This window comes from Grammomys surdaster, unplaced genomic scaffold (assembly GCF_004785775.1).
Source record: "Grammomys surdaster isolate TR1022 unplaced genomic scaffold, NIH_TR_1.0 279, whole genome shotgun sequence".
NCBI lineage: Eukaryota > Metazoa > Chordata > Mammalia > Rodentia > Muridae > Grammomys > Grammomys surdaster.
Window position 1 is genome coordinate 10,965,527 of NW_021604720.1, and position 9,949 is coordinate 10,975,475.

Sequence of the window (9,949 nt, forward strand, 5' to 3'; positions counted from 1 at the left end):
TCCAGTCCCTTCTCTCACACGCCACCTTCCTTACTCCATGCACACATGAGCGCTCGGGGGAAGTGAGCAGGGGCTGGTTAGGTTTAAGCAGAGGCAGGTGAACAGCGCTGAGAAGCTCTGCAAAGGTGAGCACGTCCCTAATTAGTTATCACCTCCTCACTGCTCTTCCCTCACTGCCAAGAAGCAGAGAGGTCTGTGAACTCTGCCAGTCTGTGGAGAAAGCTAGCTAGCACCACAGGATGGGCCTGGCTCCTGCTTGGTAGGGGATTTCAGCGTAGAGGAGCCCAGCAGGGTCGTCTGCCCACTCCTGAGAAAGAGTTGTATGGGGCTATGGGAATGACTGCCTCTTAAAGAAACATGTCTTGAATTGACTGCACATCCCCAACATTAAAGGCTTCTGTGATGAAATCATTAATTCAGGCTTTTCCAGGTCAGTCCTGGGCAACCCTAACGAGGCTGAGAGTACCCACCCAAGTCCGAGCCCAGGCAGCCCCGCCTCCCTCTCCAGCTGCCCTGAGCATGGGCACGCCCCTTGTCTAAGTGGCTCTTCCGGCCTCATCATCAGATAAGCTATCCCTAGAGGTAGCTCTCCAACATATCCAGAAAGTACGACCAAGAGGCAGCAGTGTATTCATGCAAGAAACCCAGCCTCTCCCTCAGCCCTAACTGGATGCTCTTAGGTTACCAGAAGAGGTGCATCCGCTTGGGGTCAAGTCCAAGGGACACCTCAGAACAAAGACAAGCAACCTTTGCTCCTCTGCCAGCCGCTGTGCTGAGTGCTTTACTCGTGTCCCACTCCTAGCCCATCACTATCATCCTCTACAGTGAGAAAGCTGAGAGCTACTGAGAGCAAACCCTCTTTCCCATAAGCCTTGGAGTAGGATCCTCCAAGACCCTATGAATCAAAGCAGAGATGTCAAACTCAAGAACAGGGAGAAGAGCCGATGAGGGTTCTTCCAGGCTCCTCAGCATAGTATGTTTTCTCTATCTAGGACAGATGCCATGAAGCTAAGGAGAAAGGCTTCTCATCCAAAAATTCTCCTTGGGGCGGAAACATTGTTGAGAGCTGGAGGGTGATGGAGTTTGCTGTGAGACTGTAGTGTCATCAAGTCTCCCCAGCATGCTTCCTAAACACATGCTGAACAAGGATGACTCCAGCGGACATGCCAAGGCAGATGCAGGAGAGACCACAAGGCCTCAACGTTACACAAACACCATCAGGCAATTAAGGAACACTGAGAATGGAAGAAGAGTCTGCTTTAGGAAACAGCACACCAACTGGTTATCTAATACCAGATGATCAGCCCTGAAATATACATACAAGTTACATTATACAGATTCAACAGGTTATATTAGGAATATCTGTATCTACAGGTCTGTCTGCCTGTCTGTCTGTCTGTCTGTCTGTCTGCTGTCTATAGGTCTATCTATCTCTCTATGAATATCTGATCTATCTATCTATCTATCTATCTATCTATTTATCTATCTATGAATATCTGATGTATCAACAACCAATGGGAAAAAGAGACCATAATTTAAAAGAGAGCAAGAGGGGTAAATGAGAGGATTTAGGAGGTGGAAAGAGAAGGGAGAAATGATGGAATTATAGTCTCAAAAATAAAAACATCAAATAAGAAAGGAAGGAGGAATGAAAGGAGGGAGGAAAGAAGGGAGGGAAGAAACAGGGAGGAAAGAGAGAGGGTAGGAGAGAAGGAAAGAGGGAAGAAGGAAGGAAAGTAGAGAAGGAAGGAGGGAGGGAAAGAGAGAAAGAAGAAGGGGAGGGTGAGGGAAGAAGGGCTGAGAGATGGCTCAGCTGAATACTGGCCAGCCTAAGCTCCCTGCACCACTTGAAGGAACACAGCTCTGCACTCATGTCTGAGGTCAAATCTTAACTCAAGTTCTTCCTAGCTCAGGACCCTGGGCAAGTTATCTAGCTTCCTGGGCCCAGATTTCCTCCTCTGTAAAACAGAAAGAGCAATGGTCAGCCTTAGAGGGCACAGTGAACACCAAATAAGATTTAAAATTATTTTGTACACTAATTCACAGATTGGCTTCAAAGAACTGTGTGCGTTACACTGATAGCGCACTGTCAAGAGCAGTGGTGTCTTCTCCCATGCCGCAGAGACATTAGATAGCTAGAAGAACCAACAGAACTGGGTGAGGAGAACAAGCCTGCCCCAAATCTCTTAACTATACTTCCGGCTGGGGCTCTGTTCGGTTCTGAATAGGATGAGTCAGGTAGACTGGACCACTGGCAGCCCGTATCTCAGCATGTGCTGGTGGCCTGCTCCCTGCCCCTGGGCCAGCCACGGTCAGGTGCAATGTGCACCTAGGACACTAGGAGGCTGGAGGCAGAAGAGAGGCTTCATGCTGCCCGTTTATGAATGTTATAGCCTTGGGAAGCTCAGTTCTGTGTCTCCCTCCATCTGGAGCACTCCTGACCTAGCAGCCCAGAGAACCTTCAGCCTTTTTACACGGGCTTCTTGTCTGGGCTGCCATAAAAGCATCATTTATTAAATACTGTGTAGGTGCCAGACACCACACCAAGTGCTTTCTGAACACTATGTGGCCTCCTCCTCCTCATGACTGTATGACATGGCTATGGCAGAAGAGGGGTCCGCAGCTTGGTGATAGCACAGACAGACAGTATGTGCACCGCCTTCCATCCTCCTTCTCCTCATGGGACTACATCCACTCACACAAGACTACACAAGACTGCAAGCTGCTTCGTGGCAGGAAGAGAGCTACACTTTCTTTGTCCCTGGAATGGAGACCCTTCAGAGGACTGTTACAGACAGCTACAGATTAATCAATTGGCCTTAATTAGCCCAAAGGTAACACTAACAAATAAAGATACAGCCGGCCCAGTGGCAGGTGGCCATGTGGAGTGAGTCCTGTGCATGTCGAGTAGTGACTTAATTACCAAAGACTTTACTGCGTACACGGGAGAATAACAAGAAACGCCACCAAAACGTAAAAACTAGAGAACTGCGGCTCTGAGGAAATAAGATGTCGTAGGCTTACTGTTACCCAGGATGTGCAGTAGGACTGAGCCTGGCGGCCTTGCTGGGACTAGCCAAGCTAATCACCAGCCAAGAGCACAAGGGTCAAACTGGAACCGGGGGAAGGCGTGCACGCTCACCTTTGGTAGCATAGGCTTCAGCGATCATCCGAAGCCTGTAGGGAGGCACGGCTGTCAGGGGCAGGTCATCGAGGCCCACCCGGGCATAGATGTTCAGGGCTTCCTTATAATCTCCTTCCACATAATTCAGCTTGGCCATGATCAGATTGGATTCTTGTAGGAATTCTGACTAGAAGGAAAAAGACAGGAAACAATTCTTACAATATGACATGCGATGTTCCCAGGAGCCCTGCCATCAGCTGCAGGACAACCCGACAGAGCCTCTCAGGAAAACTTTCACGTGGATGCTATTAGCACTATTAGTTACAATAGACCCAGTGAGTGAACAAACCCAGCATCAATCAAAACAAGAGCTAGCCATAAAGTTATTACTGTCATAATAAGAAAAAAATGAACTACTAATACATGCTACTACGTGGACAAACACACAAAAACATAGCAAGTGAACAAGAAGTCACAAAAGGCCATATGATGTAGTGACTCCCATTGGTCAGCAAAGTCCAGGAAGGGTTGAATTTACAGGATCATGACTATGAGGCTGTGCCTGAGGCTGACATCAGAGAATATGGGGGTGACTACTAAGGATTAGAGTGGGTTTTTTTTTTTTTTGAGGTAATGAAAGAAACTGTCTGAGAACTGCTAGTGGTGATGGTAGAATGACATCATGAATACACTAAATACCATGTTTTAACTGTACACTTTGAATGGGCAGTTGGCTCATATGACTTCAACCTTAAAGCTATTAGCAAATAAAGCCCCACAGCTCCCCACGTAGCTGGGCTGGACCAAAGAGGAAGACAGGCTTCCAGAGTAAAGTAAAAAATGTGAACACTGGCTCAAAAGAGGGAGATGTCTGACATCCAGGCGGGTCCACCCCAACTTGGTGGAGTTATACCCAAGACAAAACCCAAACCACACAAGGCCAAGATTCCCAAAGGCAGGATGGACCTTTCCCCTGAAGCCAGTCATGCCTGGGAGGCTGAGCTTATGGACCAGGGTCCTTTTCTTGAGGCCGAGGGCTGTGATGGCTGAGGGGTCATCCCCTGCCCCATCTTCGTACCAACCTCATCTTCTGCCTGTCTCCAAACACCCTATCAGCCAAGGAGAGAGGAAGCACCCAGCTACCCAGACAAGGAAACATCCATTGTCCCCTCCCAGGTCTCGTCCTTGATCTCCACTGCTAAATTTATGTGCACCTAGAAACACACATGACCTATAGCATTAGTGGGCTGGATGACAGACACTCATACGCATATGAGCAGAGTGGCTGTACCAGCCAGGGTGGCTTCCAGGCAATCTCAGAAGGGAGCAAAGGCCCCAGGCGGCCTGGAGAAGATGGAAGGGGAGCAGTGAGGGCAGGCAGCAGCCAACGGAGTCAGGAGGGCCCAAGGGAGATGCATCTGTGTAAGAATTCAGAAGGAATGGATGAGAGCAGACTTGTGAAGGGAGAAAAGGCTAAGCCCCACGAGGGTTTGAATCTGCTTGGCCCAGGGAGTGGCACTATTAGGAGGTGTAGCCTTGTTGGAGTAGGTGTGGCCTTGAGGAATGAAGTGTGTCACTGTGGGTGTGGACTTTAACACCCTTGTCCTAGCTGCCTGGAAGCCAGTTTTTCTCCTGTTTGCCTTCAGCAGAAGATGTAGAACTCTCAGCAGCTCCTGCACCATGTCTGCCTAGATGCTGCCATGCTTCTGCTTTGATGCTAATGGACTGACCCTGTAAGCCAGCCCCAATGAAATGCTGTCTTTATAGGAGCTGCCTTGGTTAGCTGTCTGTTCACAGCTCCCCACCACAAGTACACTCCACCATCAGAACGGTTTCCTACAGAATCCTTGGCACCTTCTGCAAACCTCTGGAACTTGAGTTTAGTGGGGATAGAGGTTCTGTTTGAGAAGATGAAAGGGTTTTTGATGTACCACTTACTGCCATCGAATTACACACCTGCAAATGGTAAAATGAGAAGCAAGTTTATGCTGTATGTATTTGCCACAAGAAATGCATAGTTTTTAGAAAGGAAACTGAAGGGCCATCGGAATCAGCTTGGATAAAGCTTAGCCGATGTGAACAGAGAACACATCTAAACAAAATCTGTGTAACTCTAGAACATTCTTTATAACTCAGGGGCAGGTTAAAAAAAAAAGCACACACACAGCAACTGAAGAAAAACTCTCGGGTAGGCAGCAATATATCAGTAAAGGACACATGTCCAGTGTATTGTGGTACAGTTTTAGAGAACTCCCACATTTGAGCCTCAGGACAATCCTGTGAAATGGGACGTTCAGAGAGGCTAGGGAACTTTCTAAGATCACATGACTTATAAAGCCTGAACTGGAACTAAGTCTGGAATTCCAACATGAAGTACAACATGTTTAAGTATATTGGGTTTCAGAGGATAGAGAACAGAGACTGAAATAAATGGCTAACTTTCCCAGAAGTAAAGGAAAGGGGTGAGGAAAAGAAATAAGCTAGTGGCCTCCTCTTGATATGCATTCATAGCATTACCCCTCCAAGACCCTGGGTCTGCTTGGCTCTCACCACTGTCACAGGGATCCACTATTCCTCCACCTTCTGCTGCTGACTAACACCCACCAAAGTCACCAGGAGCCCATGGTTAAGAAAGGATACCAGGCAGACAGCTGTGCCCTAACTGTGAGTTGAGACCCAGCATGGCCCGTGAGTTAGCAAGGGAAACCAGCTTTTAAGGCCCTAATGCAGGGACGTCCTTGATCATCTGGGCTTCCTATGTGACAATAAAGCCCTTGAGCAGACCTCCAGAGCTATGCTGTGCAGTAAACATACACAGAAACTGTTCATTCCGAGAGGCTTCCAGAGGCATGACATAGAATTCTTGTGCCAACATTGTTCAAGACCTGTTGCAACAGAGCAGAGGAGGTAGCCAGATGACAGAAGAAAATAGCTCAGAATGCAGGGTCACGGCTTGAAGCAGCCAGAAACTGGGAAGGTCCAAAGAGACAATCTCAAAAAGCCCAATCCAAGCCTAAGGAAACTGAGAAGCAAAGGATGTCCCAAGGTCACACAGCAAGCTAATAGGAAGCACATGTTTCCAGTTTAGAATTAATATATATATATACACACACAGACACACACAGACACACACACACACACACACACACGGCCTCAGGATTGGAGAGATTGCTCAGTGGTAAAGATCATTTGTTGCTCCTGTCCAGGATTTGGGTTCGATTCCCAGCACACATATGGTGGCTGATAACCAACCGGAACTCCAGCCTCTGAGGGCATCGGGCACACATGTGTTGTACAGACATACATGTAGGTGAAGCACCTATACACAAATAAAATAAAAATTTCAAAAAGAAAAATAAAAAGAATAAGGCCTCTCTAGGACTGAAGGGTGGGAAGTATACACATAGACAAGTATAAGGTCAGGAGGCAGCCCGGGAGGATCCTGGGACGGAAGGGAAAGATTACGGGAACTTATCAGATAAAAGGGAAAAGAAATCATAGCTTCCAAAGCTCCCCAGAAACTGCTATCCTCAGTGGAAAACATATTCCAGGAAGGACAGAGCATCAGCTGAGCAGGCTGGAGCTGTGGTGCCGTGAGCTGTGTCAGGTCTAGGATCACCCAGGAGACAAGCCTCTAGCACACTGTGGGGCTTTTACTTAGCATCTGGTATGCTTGTCAGGGATTGGTTGAGGTGGGGTCTTACACTGCATAAAAAGGAAATGGGCAACGCTGGCTTAGCGCAAGCATCCCGGCTTTCTGCCTCCTGCCTGTGGATGCGCCATGCCGCTTCCCGCTCCTGTGGCACTGGCTCCTCTCCCGGGATGAACAAAACACCTTCTCCCCTGAGTTACTTTTTGTTGGGGTATTTTATCACACCACCAGGAAAAGAAACTAACCCATTGAGAGTAGTGTCAGAAAGATGCAAGGGCTGGACTCCAGGGACAGACAAGGGGCAGGACAAGCAAGGAGAGAGCCAGCCTTCATGAAATGCAAAGGAGATGGTTCACAGGAGACATGCAAGACATGGGTGAAAGAACACAGTGAGCTCTACAGGCCAGAAACAGAGAATGGATGCCAGGGCAGTGCCTGAGACGGTCTGGACCAGGGTGTGTGTGTGTGTGTGTGTCTGTGTGTCTGTGTGTCTATGTGTGGTGTGCATGTGCGTGCGTGCGTGTGCATGTGTGTGAAGGGGCTGGCAAGGACCAGGGAGTTCCTGGCTCCCTCTCACAGAGTAGCAGCACCAGGTTTACTGACCACATAATTTAACCACATGATTTAAATAAGAAGCTATATATGAATGTTGGGTCATAATTAATAATGAAACCTTGTTTCACATACCTCCCCTCATTCTGATGGATGTGTCATTGCAGACTCTTATCAGAGATTCCTACTCGGCTGGGAGGCAGCCGAGGCAGGATGTACTGATCGTGCAAGGCATGTGCCTGCTGAAGAAGACAGCCCCATCCCTGTACATATGTTCTCCAAACATACCCTGCTCAGCATACTGTCCCCAGGTGATGGCAGTACCCCATCACCCCTTCTTGCTCCCCGAGGCACACAGTACCTTGAGGTTCCCTCGGTCCAGGGCAGCGGTCAGATGCTTGCGCACTTCGGTCAGCTGGGGTCTGGGGCCCCGGGGACTGGTTCCCTGCCGCAGAGGCTTCTCCTTCAAGTGCTGCTCCAGTTTCGACTCCCCTAGGAGAAGTTCAGCCATATCATCTGGAGAACCAAGTGAGACGGTAAAGGAGTAAGAAACGGTCTGTGTGCTGGAAAGCCTGGAGGGCCTCATGCCTCACAGGCCTCAAGCTTCCAGGTTTCTGGTGAACCGTAGAACCTAAGACTGGATCAATGTGAGAGACTGCCCCTTAGCAAGGAACATTCTAGCAGTGTCGGCTCAAGCTCTCAGTTGTTCCTTTGCCACATAGCTACTGACCCCAAGATGGCTACATATTAATTTGGAAATTTAAGATCAGAAAGGAAAAAAAATTCTCCTGGGATAGTAAAATATATGATGATCTTATGAAATATATACAAAGTCCAATGTTATCTATTTCCAAGAGAAGGGCAGTGAAATCCCCCTGCTCTGTCAAAGTCCATGCTCATGAGTATGGACAGTGAGCCTGGAGGAACATCTTCCTAGTCAGGTCTTCAGAGCTCTGTGACAGCAACCTGAATGAAGTCTCTACACACCATGCTATCCAGCCCTGCCTCTGAGGATAGCTCATCAAGTGCATACACTGTGTGGGACAGCTACAATCTCCATGTCATGCTGCTGGTTAGTTTGCATTAAGAAGAGGTGAGGAACAGCTAGCTCTTTAGAACCCACACATGCAGACTGTTCTGGATGAACTCAGAACAACTCATACACCAGCCTGACTGTGGTATGTTGGTCTGTGATAGACAGACATAGGAACACTAAAAATACACAGTCAGTTTGAAAAGGTCTATAAGTCTACAAGGACCCTATTATTGCCAGGGTCTAGTGGTTACAATGACCTTTAGGTTAATTTTTCAGTCAATATTCTGGTCATAGAATGGAGAACAGCTTTGCCTATACTGCATAAATTTACAAGGAAAACAGTCACCATAGGGGACTCACTCAGATCTGGGTGGTCAGCCCAGCAGAGACTCAGTGCACCTCATCTTGGCACCAGTCACTCTGCAGGAGCCACAAGCCTCAGTCCTTCTCCGTCTGTGTCCTAAGGAGACAGCTTCTCAGTGATGAGACTAGAGTCCCAGGAGGAGCCAGCCAACACCAGAACTGAGCCTAAGAATCCCTTACAAGTTTGTAAAGAAAACAAACTTCTTGTAACACAGGAAGTCAGGTGGTCTACAGCAGCTTCCAGTGTCAGAAGAGAAGGAAGTGATGTCCGCTGCAGAGGGCCCGGGGACAGCAAAGGCTGACACCCCAGGAGGGGAGAGAAGGACAGGCAGCAGGGAACGCTGTTGTCACAGCTTCCTAGAGCCAGTGTGCACTACACAAGGACAGCATGTCTCCACCGAAGCTAGCCGCAGTTTACGTCAGTAGCTCCCCATGGACGTCACAATGAGCAAGCTGTGACCACTGTGAAAGTGTGTCTCAGTATTCATATCTATGTATCCCCATGACTCCATAAGGATGCCTACAATAATTACTAGCAAGAATGTCAGAGTAACAAAATTTGGGATATGTTTACATTTTTTATCTCCATAGCTTGAATTATAGCCAAACAGAGTCTTTTGTTTGTTAGTTTGTTTTTAAACAGAATCCACCCTGTGTATGCTGTCCTGCAACCTGTGATCTTTTCACTCAGCTTCGACTGCGATGCTTGGATCACGGGAGTGTTTGTGTGCATCGGGCTGGCAGAGCTCAGTGGCTTCCACTTTGGTTTTTTTTCTTATCACATCACCCTGGCTGAATATATGCCACTATATAGACCAAGCTAGTCTTGTCTGGAATTCAAACTCAGAACGATCTGCCTGCCTCTGCTTTGAGAGTGCACTACCATGCCTGGCCCCGGATCGTTTTTTATATTACGTATAGGGAAGAAAAATAGAACTTTCTCTTAAAAGCTACAAGTTTTGATGTCAGGATATTTATTAACCATAATAATGATAAATGATAAGATTGCTGATCATCAATCTATGCCAACCCATTTCTGTATACTTTGTTTTTATGGTACTGAGAATCAAATTCTGAGCCTCAAGCATGCTAAACAAGAGTTCTATCATTGAACCCCTGTGTGTTTTAAGGAGGGAGGAAGGAAGAAAGAGAGAATACAATGAGCCCTAGATGTGATCTCAGCCTCAGCCTCAATTCCAAGAGGCACATTCTAAGAAAGCAT

General features: G+C 47.7%; 1 protein-coding gene across 3 annotated transcripts in view; it reads right to left on the reverse strand.

Annotated features, from left to right (window-relative positions):
- Ttc7b (tetratricopeptide repeat domain 7B) overlaps positions 1 to 8,818 on the reverse strand; it is a 209,923-nt gene extending 201,105 nt beyond the window's left edge. The window contains exons 1-3 of one of the 3 annotated variants that reach the window (XM_028777279.1): positions 8,725 to 8,818; positions 7,690 to 7,844; positions 3,143 to 3,311 (exon numbers count right to left, since the gene is read on the reverse strand). In XM_028777279.1, coding sequence (XP_028633112.1) covers positions 3,143 to 3,311; positions 7,690 to 7,839 — 319 coding nt within the window. In that variant the 5' untranslated portion in view covers positions 7,840 to 7,844; positions 8,725 to 8,818. Of the gene's footprint in view, positions 1 to 3,142; positions 3,312 to 7,689; positions 7,845 to 8,724 lie in introns of those variants that run through there. The other 2 variants (XM_028777276.1, XM_028777277.1) reach the window with 2 other exon arrangements.
- Positions 8,819 to 9,949: the final 1,131 nt, after the last annotated feature.